Below are 21043 nucleotides of genomic sequence, written 5' to 3' on the forward strand. Positions count from 1 at the left end.
ACTTTTAACCTCAAATTTTACTCAATTTCTCTCCAATGCATTAGAAAAGTTAGAGTCGTATATGACTCCAGAATCAAGTGCAAAGTCATTTGATTCTGCATTTGGCTCCAAGAGTCATATGTCTCTGCATTTGCCTCCAAACGTTATATTTGACATCTGAAGGATTGTATTAAATACACGTAAGTATTATAGCCAAATCCATTATTTTATTCTTATTTGATGTGGAAATGATATAACATTTGAAGTCAAATTTGACTCCAAAATTGACTTTCTAACTTTTAACTTTAAACTATTGCACGGATGATTGAGTTAGGACAGTATCAATGAGATTAGCGAAACCCGTCTGTTTCTCTGAAAATTTAACAGAACTTACCTGAGTCTCTGAAAATTTAACAAAATTGAGCTCATGTCTTCACAGTATTGAATAATGTCCCATGTTCGAATTCGTGAAAGAAGGGAAACAAATATAAAACAATCGAAACAAAAATGCAGTGGGAGTTCCCACTCTTCAAAACAATTATTGGAGCAGCTCGGGCCTTCAAGAAACCAGATAGCCGGACGAGATGGTGTAGAACGAAGAATTAGAGGATCAAAAATAGCCCATTCGCTTGGAGATGGCCGTACAATCTGGAATTCAAGACTGGTTAACATAGAGAACGGGCACCAGCCCCGCCATTTTTCCATCCCTGCCGGGGCGTTTCTTCTTCACCTGTAAGGAGTAAAAATGCCATACATTAGCAACTGATATGAATACACTATGTTGCCTCACTAGCGAGGACGTAAGAGAATGGCCCTTCGAAGAGCAACTAGAGAAAAAGAGGTCCAGATGAAAAATATTAGGCGAATTCTACTTTTAACGAGACAAAATCGAGGTTATCCAAGTACATTACGCTAATTGATTCATCTTGCTTCCTAGATATTGGAGTACTTAAAAGCACGAACAAGATTTTTTTCGTTTTCCTTTTGTTGTTATTTAGTACTATTCACTCTGTAAACTTACGTAAAACCAGCCATCCACTTCATACTCAATGTCAACCTCTTCTCCCGCTGTTAAACTTAACTGCAAGTCCAGAAAAAACCCGTATTAATCACCTTGTAAAAGACGGCAATGGTTAATTTTTCAACTTCTGCATCGTTTATCAAGCAGAACACCTGCTGCATGTTAGGAAAGGGAAACTCCATGCTTTAAGGTCAGACTGAATATTGACTTACCTCATCATCTCCACCAGCAGTGAAGTCATAGAGTGCCGTTCCATGCTGAAGATTTCCAGAAGAAATGCGTTCGTCATCGTGAGAACCATAACTCTGGGATCCTCCCCCAGCTAAGGGATTTTCAAATGACTCAAATCTTTGCGTGACAGGTGACGAGTATGGCGGAGGCTCTTCTCTAATCTGCAAAGAATTAGAAGAATTACAGTTATGAAGGAATCATAAAATTAAAAAACTAGTTAGAAGAGAGGCAATGAGCACTAACCGGAGAACCTAAACCCTCACCGTATGAGGGACCTCCCGTAGATGGATTGCTATATCTGCTTCCTCCAGACATCTCCTGTTACAAATAATTAACTCATCAAACAACTGAATCCTATATGGCAGATGATAGAGTGTATTTCAATTAAAAATCTATAATCCTCTCCGGGCATCAATCAGGCAATGAGTTTGTATGGGTAAAGAAAATGCTTTGATCTTAGTTCTTATAGCAAGTGATAACTGTGCATCAACCCTTTCCATGATACCTTATGCTTAGAAAAAATGTTCAAAATTCAAATCTTAAAAACATAAAAGCTATACTTCGGTCGAGTCATGGTTGAACCAACTTCATGGTATTGAACTGTAAAAAAATATTAGAAAGATAATAACTTCTTAATGCATAATGATTATCGCATGGTCAGTATCTAGAACTGCATTAACGTTCTAGAGCCTAATAAGAAATCTTAAGCCTAGAACCTCATGTTAATTATTGACTCAAACATGTAGTCAAAGTCCAAATCTTTGGGCTACTTTTGTGGTAAAAAATTGTTGGTTGGCATGCTACATGTGGGAAACAAAAATTACATGCAATTGTGCCTAACTCTTTTTGACTTGATGTTAGGCCTTTGGCCATTGATGTCTTTGAGAAGCTTTTCTTTGGCTATAAAAGGAGAGCAAGGTGCAACCCATAAGTATGGAGAAGTAGAGAAGAACAAGGAAGAGAGAAAAATAGCAAGAAGCCATTTGGCATAGAGAAGAATTTTCTCAAATTGTCTTGCTTTGTATTTTTGGTTTTCTCTTCCTATTGTAAGTGTGAGAGCTTGGGGTTATTTGGGTCTTTGGGAAATTGAGTGATAAACACTATTGTATGTTCTCATTGATTATAGTGGAATACTCCGTCGTCTCCAAACTGGATGTAGGCATTGCCGAACCAGTATAAATCTTGGTGTTCTTGTTGGTGTTGGTTTTATTCTGTTCTGTCTTACTATTCACTTACAGTTGAATGCCGCTTCCGCACAACAAGTGGTACCAGAGCCCAGTTCCATGAATAGTGTTGGCGCTACAGTTCCGTGAACAGTGAATTGCTACAGTATCTGTGAACAGTATTGTACCTGTGAACAGTGCTGTATTTGTGAATAGTGCTGAGTAGATGGCTGGAGATAAAGATGAATCTGTAAAGAAGGGGTCAACATCGTCTTCATCCAATAGACATCCAACCACTACTACAAGGTTAGAGGTTGATAAATTCAATGGCTCTAATAATTTTGGTATGTGGCAATGTGAAGTTATGGATGTGTTGTATCAACAAGAGTTGGATATGGTTCTGGAAGATAAACCAGAAGATATTGATGACAAGCAGTGGACGCGAATTAATCTTCATGCTTGTGCTGCTATTCGATCGTTCCTTGATAAGGAGTTGAAATACCCGTATATGAAGGAAACTTCTGCTAAGGAGTTATGGACAAAATTGGAGGAGAAGTATATGACCAAGAGCGCAGAAAATCGTCTCTTCTTGAAGAAGCGACTCTTCCGATTTCAGTATCGTCCAGGTATCTCTATGCACGAACACCTCAATGATTATAATAAAATACTTGCTGATTTAGCAAACCTTGATGTGAAAATTCCTGACGAGGACAAGGCACTATGTTTGTTAAATTCATTGCCTGATGATTATGATCATTTGACAACTACTCTGTTGTATGGAAAATCCGAGGTGAAACTTGATGAGGTGTCTGCGGCATTGGTGAATCATGAGTGTCGTAAGAAGGAACTGAAGACTCACAATTCACAAACCGAGGCATTTGTTGCAAGGGGTCGAACAGAGGAAAGAAAATCTGGGAAGCGGGGAAAATCTCGTTCAAAGTCACGAGGGAAGTTTCCTGCTAAAGATGAATGTGCTTTTTGTCGCCAAAAGGGGCATTGGAAGAAAGACTGCCCCAAATTGAAGAACAAAGAGAAGGAGAAAGCGGGTTCTGAAGCAAATATTGCAAAATCTGGAGATGATGATTTCGAGTTTGCTTTGGCTAGTTCATATGCTGATGGTCACTCAAATGAGTGGATTTTGGATTCAGGTTGCACCTATCATATGTGTCCCATTCGAGAATGGTTTTCTAATTTCAAGGAGCTGGATGGTGGAGTTGTTTTGATGGGTAATAATAATGCCTGCAAAACACAAGGGATAGGCAAAATCTGTTTGAAGATGCATGATGGAACAGTCAGAGAATTAAGTGATGTTCGGTATGTACCGGATATGAAGAAAAATCTCATCTCACTAGGTGCATTGGAATCCAAGGGTCTCAAGATCACCATGGAGGGTGGAGTTCTTAAAGCTGTGTACGGGGCACTGGTGGTGATGAAAGGTACAAGACGAAATAACTTGTATTTCTTGCAGGGGAGTACAGTTATTGGTGGAGCAGCTGTCACCGAAGCTGCTGACGCAGATAGCACAGACACCACGAGGTTATGGCATATGCGTCTTGGGCATGCTGGTGAAAAAGCGTTGCAAGGATTGGTGAAGCAAGGCTTATTGAAAGGTGCAAAGGCATGCAAATTGGAATTTTGTGAGCATTGTGTGTTGGGTAAGCAAACTAGAGTAAAATTTGGCACTGCTATTCACCACACTAAGGGCATTCTTGATTATGTTCACACTGATGTTTGGGGACCTTCCAAGAATGCATCTTGGGGAGGTAGCCATTATTTTGTCTCCTTTGTTGATGACTTCTCTAGAAGAATATGGGTGTACACCATGAAGCATAAAGATGAAGTCTTGAAGATATTCCTGAAGTGGAAAAAGATGATTGAAACGCAAAGCGGTCGAAAGATCAAGACTCTCAGATCAGACAATGGGGGTGAATATAAGTCTGATCCTTTCTTGAAAGTTTGTCAAGATGAGGGTATTGTGAGGCACTTCATGGTTAGGGAGACACCGCAACAGAATGGGGTGGCAGAGCGCATGAACCGTACTTTGCTTGAGAAAGTTCGGTGTATGTTGTCTAATGCTGGATTAGGCAAGGCGTTTTGGGCTGAGGCACTCACTTATGCAAGCCATCTCATTAATCGATTGCTAGCTGCTGCGAACGAGGGCAAAACGCCCATGGAGGTATGGTCTGGTAAACCTTGTACTGATTACAAGTTTTTACACATATTTGGTTGTTCTGCTTACTATTATGTCAGAGAAAGCAAGTTGGATCCAAGAGCAAAGAAAGCTCTATTTATGGGCTTTAGCACTGGCGTGAAGGGATACCGACTCTGGTGTCCAGATGAGAAGAAATTTGTTGTAAGCAGAGATGTGACTTTTGATGAGGCTGCTATGGTTAATCAGAACAAGCATGAAGGTGAAACTGAAGCGACCGAAACCATGAGGAGCTCAAAGCAGGTGGAGTTACTGAAGACTCCAGTTGTTCCAGTAAGGTCTGATGTTTCAAACACTAGTCCTACAGTTAATTCTGATGATGAGGACGAGGATGATGAAGAGGAGGCACCTACCCAAGAGCCTCCACAGCAACAAGACTATATTGCAACCAGAAGATCGAGAAGGGAAATCCGAAAGCCTGCTCGATTTACTGATATTGTGGCATATGCACTTCCCGTTATTGAAGATGATATTCCATCCGCCTACAAAGAAGCTGTCATGAGTTCAGAGTGCGAGTTGTGGAAGAAATCTATGGATGAGGAGATGAAATCTCTTCATAAAAATGAGACTTGGAAGCTGGTTCAGTTACCAAAGGGGAAGAAAGCAATTGGTTGTAAATGGGTGTATGCCAAAAAGATGGAATCTTTGGGAAAAGACAATGTAAGATTCAAAGCCAGATTGGTAGCTAAAGGCTACGCTCAGAAGGAAGGCATTGACTACAATGAGGTATTTTCTCCTGTAGTAAAACATTCTTCTATTCGTATTCTGTTGGCTTTGGTTGTGCAGTTTGACCTTGAGTTGGCCCAACTTGATGTCAAGACTGCGTTCTTACATGGTAATTTGGAGGAAGAGATTTATATGTCTCAACCAGAAGGTTTTAAGGTTGCTGGAAAGGAAAATTGGGTTTGCAAATTGGAAAAATCATTGTATGGCTTGAAGCAGTCTCCAAGACAATGGTACAAGCGATTTGATCGATTTATGATCGGGCAGAAGTACACAAGAAGTCACTATGACCATTGTGTATACTTTCGCAAACTACAAGATGGAACCTTCATTTATCTGCTTTTATATGTTGATGATATGCTTATAGCATGTAAGAGCAAAGTGGAGATTACAAGGTTGAAGACTCAACTAAGTAATGAATTTGAGATGAAGGACTTGGGAGAAGCTCGGAAGATACTAGGTATGGAAATTGAAAGAGATAGAGCGAAGGGCAAGATTAGTCTGTGTCAGAAGCAATATTTGAAGAAGGTACTACAACGTTTCAGGATGAATGAAAATTCAAAACCGGTTAGTACACCTCTTGCCTCTCATTTCAAACTTAGCGCTTCTATGTCTCCTAAAACTGTTGAAGAGAGTCAGTACATGGCTCAAATTCCTTATGCAAATGTTGTTGGTAGTTTGATGTATGCTATGGTGTGTACTAGGCCTGATATTTCACAAGCTGTTAGTATTGTCAGTAGATATATGCATAATCCAGGAAAAGGGCATTGGCAAGCTGTGAAATGGATTCTACGGTATATTCTGGGTACTGTGGATGTTGGTTTATTGTTCCAGCAGGATAAAGTTACTGGTACATGTGTTGTTGGATATGTGGATTCTGATTACGCAGGTGATTTGGACAAGCGTAGGTCCACTACTGGTTTTGTATTCTCTATTGCTGGAGGTCCAGTAAGTTGGAGGTCGATTCTGCAATCTACAGTTGCTTTGTCGACTACTGAGGCAGAATACATGGCTGTGACAGAAGCTATAAAGGAAGCCATCTGGCTTCAAGGGTTGCTTGATGACTTAGGGGTTCAACAAGACCATGTGGATGTTTATTGCGACAGTCAGAGTGCTATTCATTTAGCAAAGAATCAAGTTCATCATGCACGTACGAAACACATTGACGTGAGGTTCCATTTTGTTCGTGAGATTATTGACGAGGGAGATATTCTTCTTCAGAAGATTGGGACCGCTGACAATCCTGCGGATATGTTAACGAAGCCAGTTTCGTTGCACAAGTTTAAGCACTGCTTAGACTTGATTGGCGTTTGTAAAATTTGTTGATTGCCCCATGGGGGAATTGGGAGACGACTATTAGGAGTTCTACTTAGAGGGTTTGAGTCAAGGTGGAGATTGTTAATTATTGACTCAAACATGTAGTCAAAGTCCAAATCTTTGGGCTACTTTTGTGGTAAAAAATTGTTGGTTGGCATGCTACATGTGGGAAACAAAAATTACATGCAATTGTGCCTAACTCTTTTTGACTTGATGTTAGGCCTTTGGCCATTGATGTCTTTGAGAAGCTTTTCTTTGGCTATAAAAGGAGAGCAAGGTGCAACCCATAAGTATGGAGAAGTAGAGAAGAACAAGGAAGAGAGAAAAATAGCAAGAAGCCATTTGGCATAGAGAAGAATTTTCTCAAATTGTCTTGCTTTGTATTTTTGGTTTTCTCTTCCTATTGTAAGTGTGAGAGCTTGGGGTTATTTGGGTCTTTGGGAAATTGAGTGATAAACACTATTGTATGTTCTCATTGATTATAGTGGAATACTCCGTCGTCTCCAAACTGGATGTAGGCATTGCCGAACCAGTATAAATCTTGGTGTTCTTGTTGGTGTTGGTTTTATTCTGTTCTGTCTTACTATTCACTTACAGTTGAATGCCGCTTCCGCACAACACCTCAACAAATGTGAAAGTGGAAGTATATTATTAAAAAAAGTTAAAAAACAAAGAAAATATTTATTCGAATTTGACCAATGCATCTCATACCGGCCGTGAACTGAAAAGTGAAGGGTAGTTCATTCCGCCAAAGTGAGATGATATCGAAGTTTCAACTGATCCCGTGGATTCTGGGGAAGATGTCCCGGATGACCTCGCATCATCTTCCTACAATCCAGATGAATATAATTAGTGACAACCTCCTCATTGTATACATGATTACTCCAAGGTTATTGCATGCAATGCCAGCCCAGGAACATTATGTAAACACACATACCTCCAGCTCAGAAGTCTCCAAAAGGGTCTTCGCCCACATATCATCATAACTAACTGAAGGCCTAGAGATTATGTTCTCTTCATCAACATCGGGAGCATCAGTTCCAGCACCAGCAAGAAATTCATTAACCTAACAGGAAGTCGAGGTGAAATAGTCATCCATTTGAAGTGGACCAAGACATTCTACTGTAAGCCAATGTTGCATACAAACTATAGTCCCAATTCCACTTTCTAAGACAAACCTTAAACCAGTAATTTATAACACAGAAAAACAGTATCTACGAAAAATTCCCACTCAAATTCCTTTTAAAAGTTAGACTACAAGATTCAACAGAGGAAAGGAATAATAATAATATGTTTAATGATCTCTCAAATCAGAATTATACAAATACTGTTTTCAAATTTAGCGTTTGTATTGAGACATAAGATAGCAAGATGTTGATAAATATCTCACTTTTGGTCAGGACTAATATATTTAATTTCTTTCATCTGTAAAATTTAAAGTTTACTTTAGATCAATTAAATATTTTACCCTGCTCACTGCCGGTGCATTATTTCCTAAGAGTCCGTCATCACCAAGGTTTGCTGCCCAAGCATTTACAAGGTCATCATCAAGCACATCAGGATCTTCAGGTGCTGGTTTAGATTTGTACATAAGATCAGAAATTCCAGTAGCAACAGCTGGATCACTCAAACCAGTTGATGCACTAATATTGTGCCGCGTGCGGTAGATGTCGATAAGTTTTCCACTGTCAAAAGATTATGAAGGGAAATCAAATAAGAAATGCAGATAGAAAAGAAGGTAAAACTGGTATTCAAAAGAAATCACACTCGCCGTCAAATGAAAAGAGTTTTAGTATGTGGGAATCATCTCATTAAAATTTAGAGTTAGACCGATGATTATTGACACAGTCAATCCCTCATAAAAGTGCTTTGTAAGCACTAAGCAGTGATTAGTTGTAAATTACCCTCACTCTTGACTAATGCTCATACCAAATGGGACATGCTTAAAATCCTTAGACAAGGATCATAATAAACTTTTCTTCTATTTGCACCTCATAAGTACAGTGACAATTAGTTTAATAGTTACTTTGGACAATATTTTCTAACTGTGTCATGCTTAGTACTTTTTTTTAAGATTTCCAGGAGGTTTTGGAATTTGGAGCAAATTTCCATGTTTACATGTATACTATTTTCTGAGCAGTGAATAGATAACATATTTGAGGAATTATGGTTTTACCTAACAGAGAGATCGTCTAATTAAAGCATTGGTGCAAACTGCTGACATTCTTTTTCTGGACATTTGCTAAAGAACTAGAAAATTGCATCTCCACATTTCGGAATCAAGTTTTACACACAAAATAACAAAAACGCCTCACACCTCTTATTCTTTCAAATACAACAGATTAAAATCTGACTAAACAAAAAAATTACAACGGATAAATATATGTCAAATTAAAGACATAAAGCACTATAAGTGAGTTTGTACCTTATTGGCCCCATGGGCAGATACTTTGCTCTGGGGACGTAACAAAACAGCGAAACAAGATCAAGCAACCTTTCATGAGTTTCATATAGTTTCTTAAGTTCTTCATCTGTCCATTCCTTATTGGCATTGTCATGGCTGCGTATTTCCCTGATTATCCACACAACAAACTCTTGTGAATACCAAAAGAAGAATGACGCGTTTAAAAAAGAAATTTGTATCACTTACTTGATCAAATCATCTTGTGCTCTATACATTTCATCAAGAACATCTATCATGGGACTTATTAGAGCTCCAAGGCCTGTGCCACTTGCTCCTTGATCTTCCCCATTACTGAGATGCATCTCAGAAAACTGAGACTGCACTCCCCCATGTGCTAACGTGTGTAAGAATTCATAGATCTGTAGCCTAAAAGGTTCACCAGACCTTATTGCCAAAGTTGTAAGAGCTTGAGCAGCAATAATTCGAACCTAGAGAAACCCAAATGAACAAACAACATATTAGACAATCAAATGAGTAGAGGTGAGTTCACAGGTTAACAAATATGTGTGCACGTGTGTGTACATTCTGTAGTATCTAGGCCCCCATCCGAAAAATGTAGAGGGTGAGGTCACATGTTAGCCACGGAAAATCAGTAAACTAGAGTTTTATAGGTTACTCCTGCATGCCCACTATAGAGCCACCAACAGGCAAAGTATATTCTCTAACTACCACTACCATCGTTTCCATGCTTTAGAAACCATGCCTCAACAGAATATTGTAACCCTTAACCATGACTGCCAGACCGTGGTAGTACATAGGAAAACTAGTATTTAATTCACCCTGTTATCGTTCTAAGATAGAGTCAGTAAAAAATGTCAAATGCCTGACACTGAGGTGGAAACTAATACCTCCCAGCTGCCACTGAATGCACATCTCTGAAGCCTAGTCAATGCCCCAGCTAGAGTAGGATTACGAGAACTGGCGGCAGCAACCATTTTATCTGTATCTAGCATCATCAATGCAGTACCAGGAGGAGTTGAGGATTCCCACGCATATTCAGAAGCAGCATAGTTTGCATTTTCTCCAAGAAACCATACCTAACAGTACATTTGTTCAGCAATAAATAGAAAAGGATATGTACTACAGGTTATTTGATGGATGAATTGGAAGAGAAACAAATAAAGCGTCTACTTATTGGAAAAAAGATGCTTACAGCTGCTTGTACTAATCTCTGTAATGCCAGAGCTGACTGTGGATCAGACGCAGATACCCTGTCTACTGACGTAATGCCCAGCATTGACCCAGGTTGTGGTGGTGGTAAATCAAGAACTATGGTAACTGCTTCTAATGCTGTGTGTTTCCCATCAGGACCAGCTCCGACAAGACATGTCTGGAATCAGAAAGTCGGTAATGACAATTAGTTAAAATCACTGATACAAGTTGCAATCATCAATAGAGATTGTTTGTATGCGATAAAGCCCGTAGATATGCAAAACAACTAAATACAAAATGGAGTCAGACCATCACAACTGCACCAGTATCCTATATCCTCTTGCTCATTTTGGTGGGATAATGTTTACCGTATCGTCATAACTGACGCAAGCCTATAAATGCGCATAAGAAGCACTGGAAAACATACAGCAATAAATTCTTTCACAAAAAACACAGACTTCACTAAAAGAAATGCAAGAAAATAATACGATGGACAAGACATACATAATTATCTAGATAGATAAGAACTGCCTGTGGTGAGGATTGAAGGAAATTACCTTCCAAAGTAGTTGTAATACATCAGCATCAATCTTCCCTGGAACTTTAGTTGCAAAGATCCTTGCGATTTCAAGAAGAGTGACAGCCATATCTGGAGTCGCCTGACAATACAAATGGTTTAGCCGTTAGCTGTTATTGGATGTGTGATGTTGTTCTGGTTTGGGATTGTGGCTTGGTTTTCTATATTTTTTTACTCAGTGGTTCGCTTCCTCAGCATCTTTGTACCGAAGTTCATTAATAGAGATTTCTACACATATACACTTCCCAACAAATTACACACCATGAGATACTTTCTTGTCCACTACATACCTTAAAACGAGCATGCAAAGTGAGCAAAATATCATTCAATAGTGTGGCTGTCCAAGCTGGATCAGAAAGCTCTGATGCAATAATAGATTCTAGTTGATCAAATGAATCGTGGGGACTTTGCATCCAGATCAGTGCCTTAATTACCATTGCTCGAACATAGACACACTCGCAAGCTACAATTGTCCGCACAACTTCCATCAATGAAGCTAACAAACTAGCAATTGTATCCTTGCCACCTACTCCAGCAGATACAGAAGAAGTTCTTCGAATGCCTATGAGGTGGGAAGGGAAACCATGAAACATAATTAGATTGCATTCCACTATACTAACTATTCATCCTTTAAAAATATATAAAAGAATATGGCAAGTAAAAACACAAGCAAACAGTATAAGTCCTACATATTTCCAAAATACTTTGGGAGAAAGTACAGGCCTCATTTACATTCACCTACCTTGTTACAACATATCATGTGTTTTCTACCTATTTTACTCTTAACATGGAAAATTCCAACTTATGTTATGCTAGCCACAAAAAACTGAAATTAATATGGCATATCGTTTTCCCAATAACATGGAAAATTCCAACTTATGTTATGCTAGCCACAAAAAACTGAAATTAATATGGCATATCGTTTTCCCAAAGAGATTAAAGAAAAACAAAATTGAGAGTGAAATTTTAGATAAAAAGTATCAATATACACTGAAATGACTTTGCTAAATAAAAACACTCTAACCGGACACATTTTACCTTCCTGATCTTGAAATGGAGAATTCAAATAAAAAACCTATATATTTATAAAGCAATGCATATCCTGGAGAACCAGAATGATATAAGATCTTTCACTCTGTGAAATATGTTGCTTTAAAAATTCAATCATCAAACCTATGCCAGATAAACATCTGCAAAATTTTCATGCACGAACTGTTCTCAAGTATATTTGGTGCAAAATTCCCTGTGATAAAAGTAACTAAAAACCAAGCATGACTTTGGCTTGAAACATATATGAAGTTAATTGTGAATATTCCATAAATTTGTACACCAGACACGTGTAACTGCTGAACTAAGAGCATCCTTTTGTTTTATGTATAAGACGCATACTTTCATTACTAAAAATAGTGCAATACAGGGGACGAGTTGTAGAGCTCACACCAGATGCAGAATTCATAGCATACTCATAAATAATTAATGATAATTATAATAGCACTCTAATGCCTATTACTAAAAGGTCCATTGACACAATTACACATGCAAATTCTATATATATATATATATAAACCGTAACTAATAAGATATTTCCAGTGACTCACATCACTCATTGTATAGCTACATAATCTACACAATTATCATCAAAATTAATGATCATTGATCCTCTAAAATATTAGATGGAAGATGCTATGGAAGCTATGGACCAGTATCTAAAAGGTTACAACTTACAAAAGATCCTGTCAAAAGATAAAAAAGTTGGAAATTTACTTTCAGGATGTGCGGTTTCATTAATATTGTAATCCTGCGAATCAAGAGACTCAGACAATGTATTAACATGCACTGCTTCATCGATATCCTGTATTCCTATAGCAAATGCAGCAGCCCGACTCTTCCCCATCTCCTGCACAACTCTTGCTGCTGCATGGAGTACTGGCCTAGAGAAACTACGGAAAGAACTCTCCAACCTGTAAAAAACAGGAAGCACAAAATCAAGAGAATATAATTTAAAGTTTTTACGAAGAGAAAACTTTAGCAATACCACCTGAGCTTTGCCCCATGTGACAGTTGACCAAATGGAATTTTTTTATTTTTACCTTTATATTATTTTTGCAACATTTTAAGTTCAACCAGACTCCTACATATGAAAATATGCTTTAAAAACTACCTCTTAACATCAATTTTCACCGGGTTCTGATACCAAAACGAGAGAGAGAGAGAGAGATCCTTAAACCTTCTCATTACAAGTTTGATAAGGGGTTGTGGACGCCTTGTCTTGTGAGATTTATCTTTTGAGGAACCCTTCCCAGAAGGTGCTTCTGGAAACTTGAGAATCTCCCTAGTCAATCGGTACCACCCAGTACCCCGGTCTTCGGCCCTGCATATTGAAAAGGTAAGCAAATGAATATTAGAACTAAGCAAATGAAGAAAATTATATCCGGGAGAATATGTGGGTCGAACACTGAGTTATACAACAATCTCCGCCTAATTATGACCTTGTGATGACAAAAGGGATGCAATCAATATAAAAGGAAGGCTTATAATACACCTCTCTGCACTATCATGTTTTCCCAATATACATAAAATTGCCTCAAAACAGACTCTTTCGCTGGGATCCAGGAGAAGTTGATAAAGCACAGAATTGAACTGAGATTTAATATCGGGCCTCTCTGTAGACACATTTAAAAACAAACAAATAACTTACAAGGAAACAGAAATTAAACACAGAGAGAGAGAGAGAGAGAGAGAGAGAGAGAGAGAGAGAGAGAGAGAGAGAGAAGAAGAAGAAGAAGAAGAAGAAGAAGAATTCATCATATAGACTTACCATCCAAGGCTCGTGCTCTAGAAATTGTATAGCACAACCTCGCTAGAGCAACTCTAGCAAGAACATCATGCAAATGGAGGACATCCTGCAAAGCTCCTGATACATAGAACAAACCAAGGCACCACAAAATGCAGTAAGAACAAACAATTTGAGCATATTAAGATGCAAACAAACTTTACAATTTGAGATTTCAACATGAAAAAATAAATCTAAAATGGCATTGAACCAGATGAGACCAAACTCATTTCATTCACAAAACTCATTGCAAAAACATATCTTGTAACAGAACAAGTCTTTATTTTCTTTGCTTTCCTACAAATAGAATGAACAATTTCTAAAGGAGCCAGGCAGACAAAAAAAATTAAAAATGTTCTTTTTTTTTTCAACAAATTTGAAATGTTCTGGTCACCTATATTAGCTAAAGCCTGAGTTAAAATGATTGGCTAGAAAGCCTGTCTGAACCTAAGGCCATTTTCTTTTTCTACTGTAAAAATTGGATCCTATGTTATCTTTTCTTTTTCTCAGATTAAGAAACAAATATTGGGAAACATACCTCCAGGCTCTGCATGTTTCTCTGCACAAAGTAATGAATTGAAAAGTATTAGAAGCATAAAGATATGAAGCTTAGTTTCACACACAATAAGAAAGCGAAATCTTTAAAAAGGTTAAATTAATCAAATCACCTAAGCCCATTGCAACCGCATAAGGATCTTTTGTAGATAGCTCAGATAAAATTTCCAATGCATGCCGTACAGCAACTGGATCGGCAAATGAAACCCTGAAGTGTAACATAAACTTGTTTGACTTAGAGAACCAATTTCACAACAGAGGTACAGTTTCTAAAGATATCCCACCAATCATTGAGTAGTAATACGAATTAAGTATGTGCTGCAAGTTTAAGGATACATAAAAACAGATTCAAAGCTTAAAAAAGGACATGAGAAAAACAGAATGAGTCAGTTGAAAATGTTTGATCGAAAAAAACTTCTCCAACTAAAACTCAATCTCATGCAAGTAAAAATACGTATATGGCAGAAGAAAATATCGGAACCAAATGGATATGTGCCACATGCAATTGTCAAAATTGTATGAGGAAATAGATACGGAAAAATATTCTCAAGCAACAGCTCTATGCAATGAAAAGTTGACTACCATAATGAAGGAAAACACACCCTTGGGCAGCACGGTACAGAAATGCCTGGTTTCCTGGATCCAACGGAAGTCTCCTCAAAGCACTTAGGGCAGCATATTGCAAGTTACTCCGGATGATGAACTGAAGTTGAAAATGAAAATTAAAGAATGTATATAAAACATGGATTAACTAAAGCATACGTAATCAGCTCGGTTGGGAAATTCAACAACCATGGGATAAGGAACAAGAAAAAATGCAGGTGCATAGTAGAAGATTTTTTTTAGAAATTGTAAGAGGCTTTTGTAACCAAAAAAGAGAGGAGAGATGTTTGAATAAGTCAGGTTCTGAGCATCCTAATGGGCTCCACAGGCTTTGGGCACCCCCACCCCCCAGCTTTTACGTAAGCATACAGATTCAAACATCCACTTTCTCCAAATTCCAACAATTCCAAAACCCTAGTCACGTGATCATGTGGCCTCTTAAAGCCTATCTTAAACACCAGTGACCACCCAAACTTTCTTCTTCTTCTTCCTAACTTCCTCCACCTCATTTGCAATTAGAACGGCATCCAAAATCTGTCTTCCATGGAAAAAAGCCCCTTCCCCAATATTAAATCTTGTAAATAACTAACAGAAAAATTTAAGAAAAACTACATGACCCACTAATGATAGGTACGCGTTAGCATTAAGGTGTGCATCCAGTTCTCAATCATAAGAAAAAAACACTTGTACCACACATGTAGGGGAACCCGCCATTAATTACAATTCCATGCCTTCCAGCATAAAAATTAAAAATAAGAACCTTTGAGTAGATGTACTTTACCTCTTTATCGCCACCTTTAGTCCCAAACATACCTTTCTTGCGTTTTTGCCGGCCATCAGCAACCTAGAAATTAAATTGCGCAAAAGAGAGGCACTCTCAATCTCCTTTTGATATCCAAATCCATCCCTAAAACTAGACAAGATTTCAAAGCCCCACAACCACATTTAGATATTTGGATTCCCCCAAGGCATATACACAGGCAAATATATATAGTTTCCACAATAACAGAGCTTCATAAAGCTTAGAGTTCCCCCTTACATCTCATAATTTTGTTTGGCTTTATTTGGTTAGACAGTTACCGTCACTCTATACCAAAATTACTCTTTTCTACCATCAAGAACAAAATTCTAAGATGATTCAGACATAACCCGATTGTAAGAAACAAATGAGTTTATATGAGATAACCCAAACGCATACCTTATCAAGAATGCCAAACACAATTTCGTACAATTTGGACAGTATTTCAGAATTGGTTAAAGAAGCATATGTAAGAGCCTTCAAAGCTTGCAATCTTCGCGCATGAACTTCAACAAAAAATAATCAATGTCAATAAACAGAACCTATATCTCCCCTCGTAAAAACACACCCCAGATGATGCAATTACTTTGTCCCTGTTTAAGAACATCTCCCCTAATTCTCTTATGTGACATTAAGTTACTATTAAAAAGCAAAGAATAGTGAGACTATTAATCAGTCACATTGAATTAACATTAAAAAGAAAAGAAAAAATGTTACTTTCTACTCAAATGCATAAATACTTCTATCAAACCCTCACCTACAAGTAATGTAACAGCAGATAAGAAGATTTTCAAATTTATTTGTAAAACCCACTATCTACAAAGTGAGAATACTGAAGCTGCCATCACATAATTTCATAATTAAGTAAAATCAACAACACTCGTAAAACCCTAATTACAAAGAAAGCACCTGGCCACCAGGAAGCTGCAATTCCCACCTGTTATTCTTAAACAATTGAAAAAGAAGACTATACAAAGACTAACAGAATAGCTTGATGGAATATGCAGAACACTAGATAAGATCTCTCAGAAGTCTGGCTAAAAACTTCATCCACCATCTCTAGCACTATAACAAAAGGAAAATTAATCTAACCATCATATTCTAAACTATCATATAAAAGATTTCCATTTGAATGGCCCATTTTACATACGTATCGACTAACTTCTGTGCATATAGTTTAATAGAGTTTCTTTCTTTCAAAAAAAAGAAAAAGGCAAGAAATAGTTTAGAAGACCTAGGTCAAAACCCCTCAGAATTTAAAGGTTAGTTAACCAAGTCCATTTCACGCCACGTTCAAAGACCATATAGACTTAAAAAAGATAAAGTGTGTCCTTAGTATGTGCTGGAATATAGAACTTTGTGCATTGAGTTCTCTTAATAGACAGCATACAACTCTAAGTTACTCCGACACTGGAAACCATGAAATGCAGTGATAAAAAGAAGCCTATTAAACTACGAGAAACTCTGAAAAATACTTTACATTCTACATTAGCATTTGAAGCCTCTGTTGTAAGCTGATTCACTATTATTGGTACAACATCAGCTCTGGTAACTCCTCCAACAGCATCAATGTCAGCTAGGGCATCCCAGTTTGGAGTTGGGATCCCACCACCAGTGCTTACACCTTGTGCACCAGTATCTGATAAAATTCTGGCCAAGTAATAATAGACATATCGCAGAACACTCCTATCCTCACACTGCTGATTGAGCTGCAGAAAGAACAAAAACTTCTAAGAAAAACATGTATTTGAACGATAGATTGAATTATCAGTTATCAAAGCCAACATTTATGATCTCATAAATGTGTTTTAGGAAAAACAATAAGAATCTCGTTTCTAGTTTAACCCCACAACACGTGTTTTCTCTTGGTAAAACTAAAAACCGAAAAAGTTTATCTTCCTAACAGCATTTCATCATCGACATATCTTTGGTTTTTGGTTGGGAAATTGTCCAAAAGCACCAATGGAAGTAAACCAGAAATGAAGCTGCTCATAACATGAACACAGGAGAACAGAGCTCTCAAGAAAAGCAACGAGGGGTTCAGCGAAATATAATTTTGAGTCTTTGACCACTATAAGGATTTTCCTCAAAAGAAGCTCTCAGAACTCTGGAGGCACTCTATCAGAATCAATACTCCTTTTTAACAGATATGCAGGACTCATATCAAGGGATGGTAATAAATTGTGCAATTGTAGTTTTCATTCTTCATGAAACTTCAAGCCACTCCATCATCTTCAATATCCCTAACTTTGGCTATAGAAAACATATCCTACCAGTGGTGCAACACCTCACAAACCATACACACCAGTTAAGCTCGTTATGAAACTACTCTCAGAGAACAACAGTCATGGCAAGTTGGCAACTAAGATTCAGTTCCAACATTGAAATTAGCAATGTGGGCTTATTGAATTGATGTGCTAAGTATCTTTGTGAATATGCCGAGTGCCGAGATTCTTATTGTCTTTCCTATTTGGCACTCGTGCCTAAAGGCATCGCATTAACATGACAAAGGAACGTGGAACTAAGTAAAGGGGAAATATAACAAAGCAAAATAAGAATTTATAAAGTTTCATATGATCATATGGAAGTATTGCAACTGCATTCCATCAATAAGCTATATAACATGTAAACAAGCGAAAGTTACCATGAGAAGTGAAGGTGCGACGGAGGGGTCAACAGAATTGTAGACGGCAAGCTTGGGAAAGACGTGATTCACTAGCTGCTTCTGGGATTTTTTCTATTCGCAATGCAAAAGATATAGAAAACAAACAACACTTAAATTTTCAAAAGTAAACAAATAAATAAATGTACAAAAGTAGGTGCCGGAAATAGGTGAGTATTCAACAGCTACCTGATCGGATGTAGCAGCTAATTCGTGGATACTCCTTGCAAGTTCTGCATACGAAACAGGCTGCGTTGCGATTCCAATTGCAGTTAGGCCCAATAAATAAACCCTAATTCCTAATCTAGAACAAAAAAATTGATTTGATACGATTTGAAGTACCTTATTCTGCTTGTGCTTGTGCTTCTGGGGCATAATGTTGATGTTGGTGCGGACGGGATGCAACGCAGCTTTGGCGGCAGAGATGGTGTCGTTTTGAATCTGCATCAGCGCCGCCCTCTTCGACCTCTTCTCTCCGGCCGGCTTCCCCAGAGCCGTCGGAAGGCCAGCGCTGCTTTTTGGTGGAGAAGGCGCATGAGCCGCCGATTGAATCGACGCCGAAGACGACGTCGTCGAAGAGGCGGAGGACGACGCTGTGGACGGGTCCGACGATATCAGATCCATCAGCGTCTTCCCAAACGAGTCCTATACAAAAAAAAAAACCGCCATGCATTTAGAAGTTGATAATTTTTTCGTAAAGAGTACGAATAAGGAAAATGTGGAAGAGTGAGAAGAGGAGTTACCGCCATGGCTGAGCTTCTGCAGTCAGGGAGATTCAGGGAGAGAGACTGATGAGAAGAAGGACTTCCGGTTCCGGGATTTGGTTTGCGACGTCGTTTAAGGTGGTGCAACTCTGGAAACTGACAGCAGACAGTGAAGAACATTCATACGGTTGATAATACTGTTATCAATAAAATCGAGATTTTTAATAAATTATGTTAAAAAAATTACACGTGCAGCGATAAATACGTGGAGAAATGGACTCGCTCAAAAAGCAAGTCTTCCGGACTCTCTGCCACGTTTATCTTCTCTCCAATCAAACAATTCTGCATCGTGTTTGTTGTATTGATGTTTTTCTCGTATCATATCAGTTATTTTAATAGGTTGTGTTGTATCAAATTTGTTATTTTTATCGGTTCTTAACAGATGTTTGATTACAATCCGGTTCATCAATGAGTTGTGTAATTTCGTGTGGAATCAAGAGTCATGCAAAAAATTGATGTAGATAATGTTTATGATCATCTAACATATGATGTTTTATCGGATTTTTAACAAGTGACTTGATAACTCATCCACAAGTAGCCGTGATATTGCTTGCAACATTCTCGGCGTAGCATACTACATACGTTCAAGCATTCGGGATCAGTTTTGTTTGCCCAAAATCCTCATCCGCACTAGACTCGCATCTTGGTGAAAAAAAAGGGGAAGCGTACGCTGCGTATCCTCTTCCTTTCCCAAACCACTTTCGTGGAAGCTAGCAGCTAATGTACGACCCCGTACGGCTTGACGGTTGTAACTTGCATTGCAAGTTACGCGTTGTTGCCTTACCATGTATTCAGATTTTTATGCAGATAAAAATAAATGTCAAATTGCTCGTCACATTGAGAGAGTGCTCGCATATGAAACAAGTCATTTCTTTTCATTTTTAAAAGAGAACCAACTGGTGATTTCATCACGATAAATCACTATTTTGGGAGTTGAGAAGATTCACATAAGCATTTTAGCTTTCTCGGCAACGATTGTATTGAACCCAAGATGTCCTGTGTGGAATACGAACCTGAAATTCATCATCAACCATTTAGCCACCTCGTGATGGTTTATTGAACGAATCATTTAAAACCAATATATGGGCTGTGAACGATAATATGTTAGACAATGTATGGTATAGAAGAAGACATGGAAAAGATGAGTCGACTCGTACATGCATATAGTAAATGGGCTAACAGCACAAGAGCAGGCCCAAACAATGAGAGTCCAACACAACTACATACCAAGTTTTAGTCACATGGGTTGAATCTTTTTCTATGGGCTGTGTTTGTGAATTCTTAATTTCCTATATGTTTTTCGGCTTTTAAGCTGAGGTGGTTTTTGTTGGGCATAAAGTGTTTTTTTTTTAATCACTATAAGATGGTACAAAACAAAATAAGGAAGAAAAACCATTCAGAGTCAAACGTGAAAATTAATAACAAAAGCATAATCTTCATAAAAAGATTTGTTGCTTGAAAATAATTATGGGTCGTAAACAAAAAAGAATCAAAAGAAAAATAAAACACGTCTTCAAAACAAAATTTCAAAAAATAAAGCACGTTTTTTCACCGCGTTAGAATACCTATGAAGTAGACCTTGGTAAAAAATTACCCAAACTGATACACCCCACCCTACTGTCTAGTGGCCATCAATCTCAAGGTGTGTTAGCCATCATCTGGTTAGGTGATGTAGTATTGACATGCATGAAGTCGTCGCAGATGTAAATCTATCAAAAATTGGATAGAAATTCTCTTGAAATAGGGACAAGACTGAAATAAAACACGAGCAAAGAATGATAATAAATTCAGAGCATAATTACAAATAATACATAATACTGATAAGGGGTATGATATCCACACACTCCTTTTTACTTCTCACACATTCTTTGTTAATTTCTGTCCGTTGATCTTCTTCAATTCATTCAATCCGACGTCCGAAAGTTAGAAAAGTGTGTAAGAAGTAAAAAAATGTGTGTAGATATCACACCCCTATTGATAACTCTTAAAGT

At 38.0% G+C, this 21043-nt stretch overlaps 1 protein-coding gene across 1 annotated transcript; it reads right to left on the reverse strand.

The window, feature by feature from the left end:
* Positions 1-304: 304 nt before the first annotated feature.
* Positions 305-19322, reverse strand: LOC103402562 (uncharacterized). The gene is made up of 27 exons (XM_029094543.2): positions 19032-19322; positions 18631-18933; positions 18478-18537; positions 18271-18363; positions 17107-17335; positions 16026-16132; positions 15609-15671; positions 14827-14927; positions 14338-14432; positions 14208-14228; positions 13655-13750; positions 13379-13499; positions 13064-13207; positions 12601-12797; positions 11127-11398; positions 10817-10918; positions 10261-10437; positions 9956-10144; positions 9294-9535; positions 9069-9215; positions 8112-8328; positions 7581-7709; positions 7355-7471; positions 1475-1549; positions 1213-1392; positions 1001-1060; positions 305-709 (listed from the first exon to the last, which is right to left on the reverse strand). Exons 1-27 carry the CDS (start codon positions 19170-19172, stop codon positions 635-637), a joined length of 3753 nt encoding a protein of 1250 aa, XP_028950376.2. The 5' UTR covers positions 19173-19322; the 3' UTR covers positions 305-634.
* Positions 19323-21043: the final 1721 nt, after the last annotated feature.

The sequence above is a fragment of the Malus domestica genome, chromosome 15, assembly GCF_042453785.1.
Source record: "Malus domestica chromosome 15, GDT2T_hap1".
Lineage (NCBI taxonomy): Eukaryota > Viridiplantae > Streptophyta > Magnoliopsida > Rosales > Rosaceae > Malus > Malus domestica.

Bases quoted from the DNA above. Each gene is read 5' to 3' on its own strand.
- LOC103402562 (XM_029094543.2), bottom strand. From the start codon at position 19,172: ATGTTCTTCACTGTCTGCTGTCAGTTTCCAGAGTTGCACCACCTTAAA. The intron at 9,216-9,293 runs GTAAGTGATACA...GTGGATAATCAG, and splicing joins GCACAAGATGATTTGATCAA to GGAAATACGCAGCCATGACA. The intron at 710-1,000 runs GTAAGTTTACAG...TACTCCTTACAG, and splicing joins AAGTGGATGGCTGGTTTTAC to GTGAAGAAGAAACGCCCCGG.